This window comes from Scyliorhinus canicula, chromosome 13 (genome assembly GCF_902713615.1).
Source record: "Scyliorhinus canicula chromosome 13, sScyCan1.1, whole genome shotgun sequence".
Lineage (NCBI taxonomy): Eukaryota > Metazoa > Chordata > Chondrichthyes > Carcharhiniformes > Scyliorhinidae > Scyliorhinus > Scyliorhinus canicula.
This window is the reverse complement of record NC_052158.1, coordinates 71,977,869-71,996,785: the sequence shown is the minus strand read 5'-3', so window position 1 is coordinate 71,996,785 and position 18,917 is coordinate 71,977,869. Positions and strand designations below refer to the sequence as shown.

The window sequence follows — 18,917 nt, the reverse complement described above, 5'->3', positions numbered from 1 at the left end:
ACCACTTCCCTTCTCATACTTATCATATTTTTTGCTCTGCCTGAGGTTAGATTACTGCCTCCTTCTATAATCTCTGTTCTATTACGTGGTCTGGAAACTTTACTAACCTCTCCTGAGCCCTCGGCTCCTTTAACTAGATGAAAGTCATCATCATTAACCTGCACTTCTACCCTCTCCTTTATGTGGAGATGCTGCCGTTGGACTGGGGTGAGCACAGTAAGAAGTCTTACAACACCAGGTTAAGGTCCAACAGGTTTGTTTCAAACACTAGCTTTCGGAGCACTGCTCCTTCCTCAGCTACATTTCTTTTTTCTCCCCCCACTTGAATGGCTCCCTGTACCATGGTGCTGTGGTCAGTTTGCTCATCCTCCCTGCAGTCCCCGTTCCCGTCCACACAGGGAGCAAGAATCTCAAACCTGTTGGACAAGTTCAGGGACTGATTTAGTTTAATACTTTGAGGACTGCTTTGCACTTTCAGCCAGCCAATTGTTTTGCCCTGTTTGTTTCACAGCACTTTGCAGCAGGACTTCGTATTTAAAATGCATATTTAATATGTAATTAAAATGACAAATTAAAAATCGAAAGATACAATGATGAGGAAATATGTTGACAGGTAAACTGGGGCTAAAATCGGCAATGCAAAACTAATTGTGCATGTGTAAAACACAAATATCAGGGCCTGGATTCTCCGATTTTGAGGCTATGTTCCCACGCCACTGTGGGAATGGTGGTGTTTTACAACAGCAAAAACGTCCACCGATCCTCCGTTTGGCTGGGAGCTAGCATCAAGGGAGCGTAAAGCACCCGGCTCCAGCTGCCAATACGGCCTGGATAATTGCTGGATCCATGGCCGCGCCTGCAGCGGCCGCGCCGTGCAACATGGCGCCAACCGCTCACGGACTCGGCCTGCGAAATAGTGCCCTTCCTTTTGCTGGCTCGCCCACCCCGGACTGCGCCCTCACAGTGCCTGGCAAAGTCCCCCCTGCCCTCGGATCAGCCCTCCCAAGACTGTGGCCGCGCTGGCCTGAGTCTTCAGCCGCCACTCCAAATTCCCGATGGATGAGACGACACACAACCGACGCGGTCGGGATCTTGGCTAGTCGGGGGCACAGCATTGGGGGTGAGCCTCAGGCAAGTCTTGAGGCGGTCGATACGGCGCACATCGTAATCTCCAAGTACGCCGCTTTGGAGGGGGCGGAGCATCGCGAAAGCGGTGCCGCCACCTATTTGGTCATGAACAGGGATTCTCCCACTGATCGCCAAATGCGATTTTGGCGTCGCCGACCGAAGAATCCCACCCCAGATTTCCAACATTGGCACAATGTTGTCCTTGAATTGTCGAGTAATCAGCAATAGTGCCATCAGGCAGCCCTTTCACATCACTGGGCCATTCATCAATACTGCATTTTCATTCCCTGAACATCAAATCACTGCTATTAATGATCCAGGTCTGGGAGGAGAGGAGAGGCAAAATATGACGCATGTGTAAATGACGGGGGTTGCATGAGGGTATTGGGGGATTGGAGAAAATGATCCACATAGAATAGAGGGGGAAAGAACAGAATAGATTTTACCCATCTGCTTCAATTTCTCCCTTGAAGCCCCTGCTTTCGATCTAGACCTTATTGTTTGCCTATTCCAATAAACCCACCCCATGATTTACCCACCAGAGATCTTAATCTTCCCCTCCCTCCCATCCCTAATTCCTCACCTTCTCTCGCCCCCCCCCCCCCCCCACCCTTTGAATTACTGACCTCCTTCCCTTGATCTCCTGACCTACTCCTGAGGTGTGCATACATCTCTCCAGTGGGGGTTGGTTGGGGATGAGAGGGGCAGGCGTGTCTTTAGTCCTGGCTCCGCATGAATCCATGCATGCAAAAGGATAGCTGAGAGTCTTCGCAAGTCGTCGCTCTGGTGATAGGAAAAAATCAGTGCCGCAGACATTGTGGGGCATGGCTCGGTGGTGGGTCGTGATGAAATGAGAAAGTGTGAGAGGCAGGTCCAGAAACAGAGGGCATCAGAAAATCACAAGTAACATCATTAACAAAATGTTATACTAATCTTACAGATTGAATGACCGACACCTACTCTTCTTTTCTACTTTCCTGGTACTCTAAATTAAATAACGTGCATTTACACAGTCTCTATCATGTTCACACCCTACGGACATCAAAACAAATGATTTGCTTTTGCAGTGGTTGCACTAAATTATCATCAAACCTGGCACACAGCAAGCTCCTATGAACATCCAACAGATAAAAGACCAACTGATCTGTATTGTAGCAAGATAAGGACATAAGAAATAGGAGCCGGCCTATTCAGCCTGCCCCACCTTTCAATAAGGTCTGATTATGGCCTTAAATCCACTTACCTACCTTCCTAACCCTTCACATTCTCATCGATTAAAAGCCCCTCAGCCTTGAATATAACCACTGCACTCCAGCCATCACTGCGCTATGAGGAAGAGAATTGCAAAGGCAAGCGACTCTCTGAGAGAAGAGAATCTGCCTCATCTCAATCTGAAATGGGAGGCCAACTATTTGAAAACTACACCCCTTAGTTCTAGACTCCCCAAGGTGGGGACGGTGGGTGCATCCTCTCAGCATGTACCCGTCAAGCCCCCTCAGAACCTTACATGATTCAATTAGATCCCTCGTTCTACAATGCAATATGTATATACCCAACCTTGCACTGCCGAGAACACTGCGGGGACATGGAAAATTCCCCCTGAGGTGTCAAATCAATGTTGTGTAGCTACAACACAGGACAACTTGCTGCCAACAGCAGGTGCAGCATGCGATCAACAAAGTTAAGTGATTGCACAACCAGTAGATCAAATCTCTGCAGTCCCGTCACATTGAGTCATGAATGGCAGTGGTCAATTAAATTAAATTGTTTAATTAACCACTGGAGGAGGTGGCTGGAGGAGGAGCCGTAGGTTCGGCGGAACCCTTCCCGTCTTCTCCCGGCGGTTGTGCGCGGCCTTCTCCTGGGGGGCGCGGGGGCGAGACACATATAAAACAACAGTGTTGGACAATCTGACGCATGCAGCCCAGGGAGTGGGTAGGTGATGGCCTCAGTCCAGGTCACCTGGCCACGGGAGCTGGTATGGGTACCCTCATGTAGTGCAGGGCGAGGGTTCAGCCGTCCTCTGGGGCCGGGTGGTGGGGTAGCGTTACAGGTGTGCGGGACAGGGTTAGTGCCATGGGCACACTGCTGCCTAATCATGCTACCCACCCTGAAGAGATTGTGCATTTTTTCTGGACCTACTGGCCTGTCCGGATGGTGTTGCACGCGACACTCACGGCCTCTGCCACCTACACCCAAGCATGATGAATGGGAGCAGCTGGCATTCTCCATCCTGGGGTACAGGGTCATTGGCCGCTGCTCCAGCACATCCAACAGAGTTTCCAGCTCGGTGTCTATGAACCTCGGGGCTGCTCTCCTCGTTGGCTGGGATGGGATGTGTGGAAGAAAATTGTTTACACGCGGCTACAGCTCGTCAGCCTTTGGGTGTCAATCGCGAAACCGGCAAATCCGGCCTCGTTTCCCATTCGAATCAGTTGTGTTCCACATGGCGCCGATGCTAACCCCTTAACGATAGCAGAATCGGTCCAGGTGCGCCGCCGGTTTGTCTGTCGTAAAAGTCCTTTGATTCTGTGTTAGCGTCAACACTTTGTCTCAGAAATGGAGAATCCCACCCTTGATCTCTGCCACCAAGAAGGGAATGGGCAGAAGATGCATAGGAACACCACAACATACAACTTACACTCCAAGCCACACACCATCCGGACTCGAAATTACATCACCGTTCCTTCGCTATCGTTGGAAAAAAAATCCTTCAACCCCCCTAACAGCACTGGGGTGCAGCTACACCACATTGACTTCAGCTGTTCAAGAATGTGGCTCACCACCACTTTTTCAAGGGCAATTAGAGATGGACAACAGCTGTTTGCCCTGCATCCAGTAAATGAATGAATTGAAAAAAGGCCCAGTCCATGTCAACAATTATAATTTGTACCATTTGGGTCAGCCCTTCTCTTCTTTTTGTGCGACCGAACACAAAATTATAAAGCAGTTTCATCAGTGGAAATATTTTGAAACTTCCCAGTGGAGATTAAAAAACAATATGCTGGGTGACAATTGTATTGCCTGTGGGCAATCCTTCCCAGCAGAGGCACAGGCTCCTGAAAATACTTCCCTTGCTTTCAAATTGAACTACACTGAGCCTGTGTTATTTGTTATGACTTGCCGTCCACAGCATACCTCATAGATGTCACGTAAGTTTTTGACATACTCCCTCTCCGACTTTATGATCTCATTGACAACATGTCCTCTCCTTTGCTCCAGTGGTGAATATTTGCTGGCTGGTGGTACTGTAGGAGGCGGCGGTTTTTCTTCTGCAGTCTCGTTGAGTAGTTCGACTGTTCCCCGCTCATAACTATCTAGCTTCAAGAACAGAAGCAAAAGCTACTTTAATAAATGCCTTGAGCAAACACAATTCCATTACCAACATCGCCAGTTAATCTTGTACGTTCGGTTTTACAAAAAATGTTCTTGGACGGACCGGGCCGGAAAGTGGAGCTGAGTCCACAAAAGATCAGCCATGATCTAATTGAATGGCGGAGCAGGCTCGAGGGGCCAGATGGCCTACTCCTGCTCCTAGTTCTTATGTTCTTATGTTCTTATGAAACAGCAAGGAGTGGTTCCCCCAGAGCTGTGTTCTTCAAACTTTCCTTTCAATATTAATTTTCAAATGGTGACCCCCATGTGGCTATTTTCACCAATAAATATGCAATACTGAGCAAATATTGTGTTTGAGTTAAGTGGTAATGTGTGGCTATTGTTAACTTTGACTTGTCGTCTGTACATTACCTCAAAGACTTCACTTAATCCGCGGATTAGTTTGCCGCCATGACGCATGGCACGGTGCTTTTTCACTATTGTGGATTCCTTCTGTTCTAAAATTGACAGGGATTGCAGCATTTCTGAGATTATCAGGTTATTGTGCGACTCTATGTTATCTTTTGATGTTTCCAGGGCCAGAGATTCAGGTTTTGATATTGATTGACTGTGCAGCTCCCAACTTTCATCCCCGATTTCACTGGGCTGTTCGTTTTCTCCATACTGCAGGAATAGAAAGAAAGACTTGTTTTCATATATACAGTCAACATACCCCTCCCAAAAGTTCCATGGCTAACTCCAATATCCATTACTCCATTGTTCCAGGAAGCAATCTGGAGTTTATGCTTATTTTCTGAAGTGCAGATTCAGGCCTATATAAAAGTGTAACCCCGAACCTCAGATTGTATCCAAGCATCCGAGGCAAGAGTATGAAATGTATCTTTCTACTTTACCAGCGAGATAAGAGGTATTATTGTTCAAACACATTAATCAGTCTATAAAAATCCTGTTTTGAATGATGAAAATTCAAACAACGGACAGAAGTATTCCATATGTGCATGCTGATGAGCTACATACAATCTCACGAAGAACGAGAAACAAGAAGAAAACTGTCTGGGGTTCATCCAACATGACAATGTGTCAGCAATTGCAACCTCTGGCAATTAGATTGTTAAGCCAATTGCAATGCGCTGAGAGACAGGGTGGTGATCATTAGCTCAACTGTAAATGGACACAGCTGGAACAGTTGGGGAAGTAGTTACTCTACTGTGTGGTTCTGAGTATAAACTTGCTTAACGTAAACTTTAAGCTCCAGATTTATTCCTATTATTGGATTAAGACACATGCCCTTCAAAACTGTGATGTTTTATCCATCACAATATCCCTACTCTGCTGAAAATCATGTCTCCTGCTAGAGGCAAAGGACCACACAAAACCACAGAGTGATTTAGAAAATGCAATCTGGAGAGCTGCTCTGGAAGCAGGAACAGGGAGAGCTGGTGAGGTGAATGGCGATAGGGGAATGTATGCTAGAGTTTGAAGATGAGGTAAATGAATAATATTGGTGAAAAGGCCTATATATTGGCTCTTAAGCTTTATGAGACGAGGTTTGGTGTGCAAGAGCAAGGTGATCATGCCTTGGTTAGGCTCCAGATGGGTTATTGTGGTCAATTTTGAGCCACCAGATCTCAGGAAGGCTCCAGAGGAAATTAAGTAGAATACTACCAGGAATGAAATGCTTCAGTTCTGTGGAAATACTGGAGAAACTGGGTTTGTTTTTCTCAGGGCATAGAAGTGTAAGGGGAAATCTGTTGCGAGTTGTTTAAGTAAAAAAGGGTTGTGGTAGGAGATGTCAGAGAAGCTGTTTCCCATGGCAGGAAGATTGGGAATCCGAGAACGGCAAATTACTGTACGTGGCAAGAAGAAAGCTATAGGCTTTTCTTCCAATATGAGGGAAAAACAATTACTCAGCAGGTTGTCGTGATCTGGAACTCCTTAGCTAAAAGTACAGTGCAAACATATTCAATAAATAATTAGCTTCAAGAGGGTATATATCTGAAGGGGGAAGATGTCTAGGGCTATCAGAAAAGATCAAGATAGTGAGATTAACTGGAAAGCTCTTTCAGAGTCAAAACATGCATAATAGATTGAAAGGCATCCTTCTGCAGTGTATCGCTCTGTATGATCCTATGATTCTGTGATTAAAGCTGTCAATTATAATGCCAATTAAATACTTCATGAGCTGTAGTCACTGTCATAATGGGTGCATCTACCCGAATGGGGACACAATGCCCTACCGCGAGACTGGCCGAGTGCTGGGAAACACCCCGCTATCTAACGCCCATCCGGGTAGATCGGGGGCCTTAGCAGGGAACACACCAACAAAGCCTCACTTAGCCCTGCTTTCTCCACCGAGGCGCTCTGCTTGCCGCAACTCCTCGGTACAGCGAGAGATCGGGACACCATTTAAAAATGGCATCCTGATCTCTTGAGCATCTGACGTGATGCTTTAAATCCCTCAAGGCCTAACTCACTATAGTGGGTCCCCCAGGCCCCCTCATCCCCTGCACCCGCCCACACCACCACAGGGAACACCCCAGCCCAAAACTGCCATCTTGTCACCTTACCAGTGCCATCTGGGAAACCTGGCCCAGGTGTTACTGCCAGGGTTCCAGGCTGGAATTACCAAGGGGCCAGGCTGAAAGTGCTGAGGTGCCTGGGTGGCACCAGCAGTGCATTCCAAAGGGCATGCAACTATGGGCCTCCAATCCCCTGGGAGACACTCATGATTGCCATTCTCTCTGATCCCTGTTTGTGGAGGCCTGCACTGAACAGCGCTCGCCCAAGGTCTCGAAGGAAGGGACTGAGATCCCATGCCTTGGTTCAATCTTGGGAATGCATATTATTGTGAGACTAGCTATCTCACTCAAATATGCAGATTTGCCAGAAAATTGTCTTGCCCAGAATGGGAGGGATTCACATTGTGATGTCTCACAAGATCGTGTCAGATCGCGCAAGGCCTGGCGAGTCGGGTAGATTCTGGAAGTGTAGGGATGCCCCACATCACTCCCACCTAAGCACCCCGCATCCCCCCCCCCCCCACCACAATAATCTCACCCTCCACCTGGATGGGATTCCAAATTCTATCCCCCCAGTCCAATTCGATCAAACCCTCCCCCCAACCTGACCTGAGCGCCAAATTCTCCTTCCTCGACAGCATAGTCGCGGTGCATTGGGGTCGAAGAATCCCAGCCATAATCAAAAGAAATAAATCCACTGCTATTTTTCAGAACAGTTGTATGTGAATGAGACAGGACTGGGATTTAATGGTGCCTGTCCAAGCAGCTGAGGTGACAGTTGTGCCCACATCATCATGATGACCCAATGAGAAATTTGCGGACTGTTGAAATTTCCATTGATCTCGGGTGGGAATCTCTGGCCCAGGACAGGCGGGACCAGAATATCCCACCAAGCACATTCGAGTTTAGTGCTGATGTGTTTTTAAAAAATAGTTTTATTAATGATTTTCCATTTTATAATACATTTTTACAATAAAGTTACAGCAGATGATACATATCTGTAGATGCCAGAGTGTCGGAATAAACTGTACAACACCCTCAGGGCGGCCAGGGTGAGTAGACAGCACTGTGCCCCTGACACCAACCATTCTCCCACACACCTGTAATCCTACCGCTCCCGCCAACCAGGAGGGCGGATGAACACCCACCCTGCATCACATGCCGCCACCCACATCGGCCGCCATGGTCGGCTGTCCTGGCCACTGAAGCCACCAGCTATCCACCTGCCTGCGTCGGACTGTCTAACACTCTGCATATTCTGTTTCCCTTCCCCATGAGAAGGCTGCCATAACCGCCAGGAGCGGGAGAATAATGGCCACCGGATCTGCGGCCCCTCATCGCAACAGAGCAGCAGACCCTGGACGTAGTCAATGGGTCCGAGGAAAGAGCAATCACCGGGGTGGAGTTCGGCATCGGCCGAGGAAATCAGACTCCGCTGAATAGCCGTTCCCCATGACACATGTGTCAACCCGCCCCCCCCCCTCCCTCCAACACGACCCTCAGCCCCACATCATCCTCTCACCACTCCCACACCACCGCTCCACCACCACCACCACCATCCCTATTCCTCCTTCCCCCTTCTCTGGTGCACTGGTACAGCAGGTGGAGGTAGGAAATCCAGAGGGGGCTGACCCCAGGGACTAGCTGCCGTCCAAACAGGTTTCAGGCTTCTGGAACGGACAGTCCCATCAAACATGAAGATGCAGTCGCAGAGCCCCAGGGACGACCTGAAGGGATGTCAGCGAGCATCCAGCACCTGTAGGCACAGGTGGAGGAGTTCAAAAGCTTGCAGGAGCAAGAGGTGGTGCCGGCCACGTGTGCCACCCAGGATAACACTGCATGGGTGTCATCCACAGTGGAGGCAATGGGGGCAAGGGTTTCAGCCATGGCTCAGCTTGTCCAAAGCCTGGGGCATTCTGTGCAGCCAATGGCCGAGGTCTTGGAAAGGACTGTCCTGCCATAGGCAGCCATATGCCAGAGCCACCTGGACATTGCAGTGGTGCACTTGAGCGTGGCCCAGTCACAGCAGACCATGGCTGAGAGCGTCGGCAAAATTGCCCAGGTCCAGTTCCAGAGGGAGATGGTGCAATCACTGGCTGATGTAGTATAGACCCAGAAGGTGGTGGCACAGTGGCATCATGATGTGGCATGGTCCTAGTTGGAGGTGATCCACTCCCTGGCATGCAGGCCCTGGCCAAGACGGCAGCAGGACACCAGGACTGGCAGCGCCAGGTTGCAGGGGGACCTCAGGCGTTAGCTTTGTTCACACCCCTGTCCCATGGGGTAGCGCGGGGCAATCGGGCACCCCGGGGGAGGAGAAGGTGATGTAGCCCATGATGGTGACTTCCATAGGCGAGGTGCTGGCACACCGCAGCACCTACAATTCCCCCCTCCTGCCCTGGCACATCTAGCGGGCAGCAGGCAGAAAACTACACACGCCATCTGCGATACCCAAGAAGCATCCAGGCCCAGTCGCCCCAGAAGACATCTGCCAATGGGGACCCAGGTCACAGGGCAAAAATCACAGCAGGCCACCTCCACTACTGATGTATCATCTGGGGAACCACCTAGACGTAGCGTTCTGGCTAGTCAGACCAGAAAAGTAGACAACAGTTAAGTTGACATGGATGCAGGGAACAGTTTAGCGATAGAGGCTCGGGATCAAATCTGTGTGTATGTTTTCACATTTAACCCTGCGCACAGGGGTTCCAGGGGAATAAACCGACGTTTGAGGTGGGGTTGGCTCAGGGACCGCAGTTCAGCCGTCGCTCACCAGTCCGGTGTTCCACCCTATTCCCCCCCCCCAGCCCCCACCCACCCACCATCCCCACCTCTGCAACCCCAGAAATTCGATGGGACCGTGTGATGGAATGGCCAGCCCCCATACAGGGATCACCTAGGTGGACGGTGGAAGGTGCTACCATAGACATGAATCAGACATTGCCAAATGGTGCAGAGCACCAGGGCTTGTCGCAGAGCAAGTTGTCATCATTCACCCTCTGTCCCATGGACTATACTCAGTGTTACTACCAACCCAGAACCTGCACCCCATAGTGTGGCAGGTATGTATTTTGGAGAGGGTTTCAGGCGGTTGGGGGTGGGGTGGGTTAGGGCTGTGGGGGTTGGATACGGCATCCGTGCCCCTGGCCAATTCCCCCCTAGTTGGTTATCCTGGAGGCGATTACATCCCGTGCGGGTCGGCCCTGGCACATATGTTGTGCAGTCTCCTGTGCTTGCGCAAGCCCCATGTCCTGTCCATCTTCGCCCTACCCTGCATCCTCCTTGTCGGATGAGGACTGAAGTTCATCCTCCTCCAGCACGTTTCCCCATCTGCTGCGCAATGTTGTGCAGGATGCAGCAGGCCACCACGATGGGCACCTCCAGAATAGCCCGGGCACCTGTACTACATCTTCAGGATGCCGAAGTAGCGCTCGATCATGTCCCTGCTCATTGTATAGGCATCGTTGTAGCGGGTCTTCGCAACAGTCTGTGGCCTTCGGGGATAGGTGTCATCAGGCAAGACCGTAGCGGATAACCCCCGACTCCCAGGAGCCAACCTGGGCAGGACGGGGGGGGGGGGGGGGGGGGGGGGGATCGAAGAGGCCTGGAACCGTCGAGTGTGCACATGTCCTGGGTATCGGGCGCGGATGTGCATGTTGCACATCTGATGGTCACATATCAGCTGCACGTTCATCGAGTGGAATCAATTTGTCAAGAGCAGCCTGTCATCTGCAGGTGCTCGTAGGGGGACATGCATCCCGTCGATCAACCCTTGGACCTGGGTCAATCTGGCGATGATGTCAACCCCGCTCCCCTGGCATCCTGGTGGGCTCGGATCACATTGAAATGGATGTATGGTGCCAACTCGGCACTTAGGGCCTCCTTGATGGTTGTACCTCTCTGTGTTCTACATTCTCTCTCACTCATCAGCTACGGCGCCAGTTTTGCGATTTTTAAAATCACAAATGAACCTCACTATCAGGAATTCCCCCTAGTGGAGGCGGAGAATTGTGGAAGCACAAAAGTATTCCGGGTCGGGCCCCCTAATGATATGCCGACATTTTTTACTGTACTTGCGGAGTGGAACGCATTGATACCGCTGTCAAGATACCGGAGAATTGCAATTTGATGTGAAACTGGCGTCCACGATTTCATCATTGGCCAATGGAGAATCCCATAAGACGATAAGACATAGGAGCAGAATTAGGCCACTCAGCTCATCGGGTCTGCTCCACCATTCAATCATGGTTGACATTTTCTCATCCCATTCTCCTGCCATCTCCTCATAACCCCTGATCTCTTATTAATCAAGAATCTATCTATCTCTGTCTTAAGGACACTCAGTGATTTGGCCTCCACAGCCTTCTGCGGCAAAGTTCCAAAGATTCACCACTCTCTGGCACCTGTAACCATCACATACCTACTGTATGGGTCTGCCATTACCTTGTCCGCCGAAAAACAGACCAGTTTGTTGATTCTATTGCTGCCCCCCGAGCCCTACTGTTGAAGCCCGAGTGAAAAACTTGGCTCACCCACACCTTCTGCAGTCTGGTCTGGTCCCTCATCCGCAGATGAGTCTCCTGCAAAAACACCACATCAACCCTCTGATTCTTTAGGTGTTAACCGAGATGTTAGTCTTAGGTCTCTCAAGTGAGAATTGTCATGTGAGAGTACCTTTAAGAAATGCATGTTTGGGCAATGTACCGTTAAGAAATGAAGCAGCTCATTTACTGAAGTGATGTCAGAGGGTGGGGATAGCTGAGTTGAGCTTACTTCTGCTTTTAGTTTCAGTTTGAGAGAGCAGCTGAAAAGTGCCTGGCTGGTTTGCTGAGAGCTGCATGGAGAAAAAGACCTTGGGTGTGTCTGTGTTTGCAGTGAGCTGGATCTGCGGTGATCTCTGGCAGGAAAGGCTATCTCTGAATCATTTGGGTGATTTAAATTCATAATAGTAATGTTTTTAACCTGATGTGCTTCTGTTTAAAGGTGCTAAGTCTTTTGAAGGTTTGAAGGAACATTTTGAGGGATTATTTAGTGTTGTATTATTTTCGGGGTTATCTTTGAAGTAAGGGGTGGTAAGGGATCCACTGTTTATTTGAAAAGGTTAAGTTGAATTCATGGAATAAACATTATTTTGTGTTTAAAAACCCACGTGTCCATAATTGTAATACCACACCTGGAGGCCAGGCCGTGTGCTTCAAAAGCAACAATACATTAAAGGGAGAGGATGGTTGAACTCCATGATACATTTTGGGGTTCTGAAAATGGCGCCCCCATAACAGAATTTAACCCCAAACCTCCTGATTCAGATGCAAGAACGCTGCCAAGTGGAATAATATAACTGTCTTCGCATTCGGGTGATCTGTGACCTCACCTGGAGCTGATTGAAAATTAGCTAACCACTGTAATTTCCTAGATGTATTGATTCTGTGGGGCGTCATAACATTTACTGGGTTCTACCTTGCAAAGTTTTTTTTGATCTGTTAAAGCCTCTGGCTAATATATGGAGGTAGAAATAGGCCAATCTTGACTGATATATACCTTAATTTCTCTTTGTTCCTGCTTACCCAATAATAATCCTATCCAACTCAGTATTGAAAACTTTAATTGCCCCAGCATCCAGACATTTATACTACCTGTTGTGTGAAGGAAAAACACTTTCTGGCCTTGCTTCTAAATGGCCTAGTCCTAACTTGAAGATTGTGCCCTCTTGTTCAGAGTTCTTCCTCCAGAGCAAGCAGCTTCTCTGAAGCTATTCAAATCCTTTTCACAATTTTAAATACTGCATCTAAATCACCTGTGTCTTTCAAAACACATTCATTCACTGGTTGATCGACATTTTGCAATGTTTTTTTAAATTAGTTGATGTGAATTAAAGGGGGATATTTAAATGTGCTGTGTAAGAATTTCTGCCACTGAGTCCATTTGCTAGCTTTGTGTTTGCCATGTTCCAAAGGTCAATGTTTCTGTCTGGTGCTTTGAGATGCAGGCTGGGATTTTGTGCCCCTCTTTGCCAAATATCGTGAAAGACCAAAATGATGACTTGCGCTTGGAATTTCAGAGAGATTGTCCACTCCCCCCACCAATTATGTAATGGGGTTCTGGCTATTTAAATACTTTGGGCGGGATTCTCTCAGCCCAGGGCCAGGCCGGAGAATCCCCGTGACCGGCACGAATCGTGCCTCGCCGCCCCGACGCCGGCACACGATTCTCTGCGGAGCGAAGAATCGGCGCCATTGGCCCCTGTGTGGTTGTGCTGAGCTGCCGTCGTAAAAATGCTGAGTCCCGCTGGCGCCGTCCACACCTGCTCTCAGCTGGTGGAAACTCGGCGTGAATGCGTCGGGGGAGCCTCCGATGTGGCCTGGCCCGTGATCGGGGCCCACCGATCGGCGGGCCGGCCCCTCTGGCTGGGGGCCTCATTTCTTCCACATCGGCCCCTGTAGCCCTGTGCCATGTTGCATCGGGGCCAGCGCGTTGAAGTAAGGCACTGAGCATGCACGCATTGGCACCGGTGCCACTGAGCATGCGCGGATCCCGCGGCGCCCAGCTCACGCCAGGATCAGCAGCTGGAGCGCTATGAACCGCTCCAGTGCGTGCTGGCCCCTTTTGCGGGCTGAATTAGTCGTCGTGTCGGCCCATTTACGCCGTCATACTTGCAAAAAGGAAGAATCTCTTCTCAGATAAAAGCCCCCCAAAAGTTTGTTCTATTAATAACAGACCAAAATGAATTCTTTACAAAGGAAAATAAACATATACTCATTAGCAATACTTACCCATGCATTTATTATCAATCTGACACAGTTAAAAAGGCTGCTCATTCTCTGTGGTAGTCAGAATAGATGTGAAAAATATTCCAATTTTCCATATTAAGCTTCCAGCTGCACATTTAGATGGCCAGTTTGCTGGGATCAGGAAATCAGTCTTAGTCCACATTGGTATTCAACAAACTTGAACCGTCATTAGGGCTATACCAGTCAGCTGTTGACTTGGGTTACAGATGTGCAAAAGATGTCATAATACATCACACAGAGGCTGATGTAGAGGTCACTTCTGTAACTTGTTGTACAATAGTTTACCAATTGCAACCTAAAAAACATCAGCCATAGTTACTTTCTTCATCACTTGGACGGTGCTGCTTTTTAAAGCAATAGCTATCTTTACTTGTCCTGGAGTTTGTCCTGGATTCCCACCCCAGTGGGAGACATGCGCTGCCCCTCTGCCTTGCTGGGAAATGAAGAGAAGTTTTCGCCTGGCATTTTCCGATATTAAAGCGTGCTCAAAACTGTCTTCATGTTTAGTCGCAATGCGTATTAAATATCGAAGACTGGATGGTAAGAGTAGGACACGACAGTTCAGAGTCATAGCTTGAGAGTCCAATGATGTCACAATTCTCCAGCATTTTCAGTATTCAAAATACTTTTCTCATTTGTTTTAACCTATTGTGGGCAATTTCAAATTAAGTAATTGTAATGAACTCCAATTGGCTTTATTGGTTGGCCAATTGGAGTATGAGCTCCCTCAATGATAGCTCATTGAGGGGGCCCATATAATCACCTGTGTAGGCTTTGTGAGCAGTCTTAAGTTGACTGGACTGCTAGCAGCACTGTTTGTAGCTGCTCCTGTAATATCGTTATTGTAAATAAATATTGGTGTGGTGACGGAACTCCTGCCTCCCATGGATTACTACAGTGGCGACGAGGTAAACTACGAATTTTGCGGAGACCAGCTAACCCACTCGGAGGGTAAGCCTTGCCATTTTAAAAATGCCGTTTTTTGGGAGGTTAGAGGCATTCGACCCGGCTATTGAGGACTGGTCCCAGTATATGGAGAGAATTTGTTACTTCCGGGCAAATGATATACTGACAGACGAAAAGAGACGGCTTATCCTGCTGTCGGCATGCAGACCCTCCGCTTTCGCCATTATACGTAGTCTGACTTATCCCGATCCGCCGGACACAAAAACTTTCCAAGAAGTAACGAATTGGTGAAAGAGCACTACGACCCAAAACCACCCCTCATTTTGCGTAGGTACAGATTGTACACAGCGAAGCAGGAAGACAGGGAGTCAGTCACGAATTTCTTGACCCGCCTGTGAAGGCTGGCGGAAAAATGAGAGTTCGGCCCGACGCTAAATGAAATGCTTCGGGACCGGTTAGTGTGTGGTATAAACGACCTCACAATACAGAAACGCCTGTTGGTGGAAACAGAGCTAGACTGCAGGCAGGCGTTACAGCTCGCACTGTCCCTAGAAAAGGCGGCAAGTGGGGCGCAGGAACTACAGGGCACGCCAATGGAGGTAGATACCTGTGAGAGGGACTACCACAACGGGTCCTGCTACCAGATAGCCGCTCTCAGGAAAAACCTGAGGAATAGAGGGAAAAAGGAAAACCCCAGAACTGCCCCCAAGTCTGCCAGGACTAACTGGAGACAGAGGGAAGTACCGGCTGAGGCTCCCCCAACAGAGGAGGACCGTTTCTGGCACCAGACAGAGTGGGGTAACAATGACAGAAACCCTAGGAGGTGGAAAAAGAAGAATAGCAGGTGGGGATGCAGGGAAGTACACAACCCAGATGCCCCATCCTCCTCCGAAGGGGAATAATTATATAATATTACAACGAAGAAAGCAGAACCCATTAGGATTACCCCACGGGTGAACGGGCGGCCGATAATAATGGAAATAGACACGGGTGCGGCCGTATCAGTAATGGGAGTGGCAGCATTTAGAAAAATCAAAGATGGACTCCAGCCACTAACCCTAACAAAAACATCGATGAAACTTAAAACCTACACGGGGGAACCCCTGGAAGTTCTAGGCACGACTCATGTACCTGTGGAATATGAGAAACAATTGCTCAGGTTACCGTTGACGATAGTAGAGGGCTCTGGACCGAGCTTAATTGGACGGAACTGGCTGAAAGACCTAAAATTAGATTAGATGAAAATTTTCCAGAGTAGAAGCGGGCAGTTGAGTGGAGTACTCCAAAAATACCCGGTCTTCCAGGAAGGTTTGGGGGAAATCATAGGCGCCAAAGCAACTTTGCACGTGGACCCAGAAGCCCTTCCGAAATTTTGTAAGGCCAGGCCGGTACCTTTTGCATTAAGGAAGAAAGTAGATGACGAAATAGAAAAGGTTACGGCGCGACGGCATTATCAGACCAGTACAGTTCTCTGAATGGGCAGCGCCAGTGGTACCAATTTTGAAGCCAGACGGCTCAATACGTCTCTGTGGAGATTTCAAACAGACAGTAAACAAATACGCACTGCTGGACAAATACCCAATCCCGAAAATAGACGACCTATATGCCAAATTGGCAGGTGGGCTGTTGTTCACGAAACTAGACATGAGCCACGCCTACCTGCAGTTAAAACTGGACAAGGGTTCCCAGAAGTTCGCTTCGATCAACACCCTGAAGGGCCTTTTTCGTTATACTAGGCTACCTTTTGGAGTGTCATCAGCCTGCGCTATATTCCAGCGTACGATGGAAAATATTCTGCAGCGACTACCGCAGGTGGCGATTTATTTGGACGATGTCTTAATCACGGGTAGGACAAACTTAAGGAACCTGGAGGAAGTGCTCAGGCGTTTCACAAAGGCAGGCGTACGGCTAAAAAGGGAAAAATGTGTTTTTCTGGCCCCACAAGTGACGTACCTGGGATATAAAGTAGACGAGTCGGGCACACATCCATTAGAAGACCGAGTAAGGGCAATAAAAGAAGCCCCAGCTCCCACCACGGTCCAGGAGTTACGATCATTTCTAGGGTTGGTAACCTATTATGGAAAATTTATAGAAAATAGGGCGTCCATCCTCGAACCCCTCCACCAGCTACTAAAAAAGGGGCAAGAATGGAAATGGCCCACCCGCCAAAACCAAGCATTTAGGGACATTAAGGAACAGCTGTCATCCAAAAATGTCCTAGAGCATTATGACCCAAGGAAGGAGTTGGTGGTCACTTGTGATGCATCCCCCTACGGGGTAGGAGCCATCTTAGCCCATAGAGGAAGGAATGGGGAAGAACAGCCAATAGCCGATGCTTCGAGGACCTTGGCGATGGCTGAGAGGAAGTACGCCCAAATCGAGAAGGAAGGACTGGCGGTGATATTCGCAGTAAAAAAAATTTCACCAGTATCTGTACGGGCGGAAATTCACCATAGTGACGGACCATAAGCCGTTATTAGGGTTATTAAAAGAAGACAAGTCAATACCCCCGATTGCATCAGCTAGAATCCAACGCTGGGCGTTGCTACTGGCGGCATATAGATACGTTCTGGAGCACAGACCGGGAATGCAAGTAGTACATGCAAATGCTTTGAGCAGACTTCCCCTCCCGGACACTCCGCTGCAAATACCAAAAGTAGAGGAGACAGTAATGACTCAAAATTTTTTGGACAACATATTCAGTTGTGGACGCAAAAAGACCCAGTTTTAGCCAAGATGAAGCATTTATTGCTAACAGGGGAACTGGAAAGACCAGTGGAGCCCCAGATGCACCCATACTGGAGCAGAAGGGACCAAATAACCGTGGAAGACGGTATCCTACTATGGGGAGCCCGGGTAATCATCCCAGCTCAGGGCCATCAGGCAATCTTAACTGAGTTACATCACGGACACCAGGGGTGTCTAAAATGAAGATGCTAGCTCAAAGCTATGTTTGGTGGCCAGGTTTGGACACAGACATAGCAGCCTTGGTACGTCGGTGCCAGGAGTGCAAACAGGGGCAAAGAGTGCCACCAGCAGCGCCATTGCACCCGTGGGAATGGCCAGGCAGACCGTGGACCCGCCTGCATATTGACCACGCCGGCCCTTTCATGGGCTCAATGTTTTTGGTGATAGTGGACGCCCACTCCAAATGGTTGGACGTCCACCGGGTAAGCACGGCAAGCACAGCGTCGACAATTGAAAAGCTCAGGGCCTCGTTTGCAACACATGGACTTCCGGAGGTATTGGTGTCGGACAACGGAACGGCATTCACAAGTGGGGAATTTAGAAAATTCCTGAAGGAAAACGGAGTCCGTCACATCAAAACGGCCCCTTACCATCCAGTGACCAACGGCCTGGCAGAGAGCAGTCCAGACACTTAAAGCGGGACTCAAGAAGCAGCCGGCAGCGTCAATAGACACAAAGCTCTCCCGCTGGCTGTTTGATTACAGGACCACACCGCATTCCACAACGGGCATACCGCCAGCTGAACTCTTAATGGGAAGGCGGCTGCGAACGAAGCTGAGTCTCCTTTTCCCAAAATTAACGGGGAAAGTGGAGAAACAACAGGAGGCCCAATGCAGGGGGCATGATAATAGTCGGCAGCAGAGACATTTCCAGGTGGGGGCACCGGTTTGGGTCAAGAATTTTGGGAATGGACCAACGTGGGCCAAAGGCACGGTAGAGTCCCAAACAGGGCCCATATCCTATGAGGTTTCAGAAATCTTTTTACCTAGGAGGTAAGGTGCTGAAGAAACACCTAGACCAAATAAGGGCAGCGGAACCACACCTGGAGGCAGGCGAAGCAGGACCACCTCAAGCTGGGATAGCCCAGACGGAAAGGATACCCACACCCCAGCCCCGAGCAATTTCTCCCGACCCCGCCATCCAGTCATCAGAGTCGGAGATGGACACACTCGACGAGGCCGCCGCGACACCTCTCCCCGAGGAGGAGGAAGAACAACTTCCAAGGAGGTCGTCAAGGAAAAGACGGGCACCTATAAGGTACACCCCGCCCACTTCGGACAACGACCCGGCGGACGACACAGAGGTGACAGACCCAGACACGAGGAGCAGGAAGAAGCTCAGAGGAATGCCAGCTGGCAGGAATTCCTCGGACCTTGGGGGGGGGGAGGGGTGTAATGAACTCCAATTGGCTTTATTGGTTGGCCAATTGGAGTACGAGCTCCCTCAATTATAGCTCATTGAGGGGGCCCATATAAGCACCTGTGTAGGCTTT

The 18,917-nt window shown here is 49.3% G+C and overlaps 1 protein-coding gene across 2 annotated transcripts in view; it reads right to left on the bottom strand.

The window, feature by feature from the left end:
* The window catches only part of LOC119976128 (rho guanine nucleotide exchange factor 4-like), a 75,759-nt gene that overhangs the window by 46,517 nt on the left and 10,325 nt on the right, over positions 1–18,917 (bottom strand). The window contains exons 1-3 of one of the 2 annotated variants that reach the window (XM_038816314.1): positions 13,754–13,954; positions 4,876–5,127; positions 4,267–4,449 (exon numbers count right to left, since the gene is read on the bottom strand). In XM_038816314.1, coding sequence (XP_038672242.1) covers positions 4,267–4,449; positions 4,876–5,127; positions 13,754–13,798 — 480 coding nt within the window. In that variant the 5' untranslated portion in view covers positions 13,799–13,954. Of the gene's footprint in view, positions 1–4,266; positions 4,450–4,875; positions 5,128–13,753; positions 13,955–18,917 lie in introns of those variants that run through there. The other variant, XM_038816315.1, reaches the window with a different exon arrangement.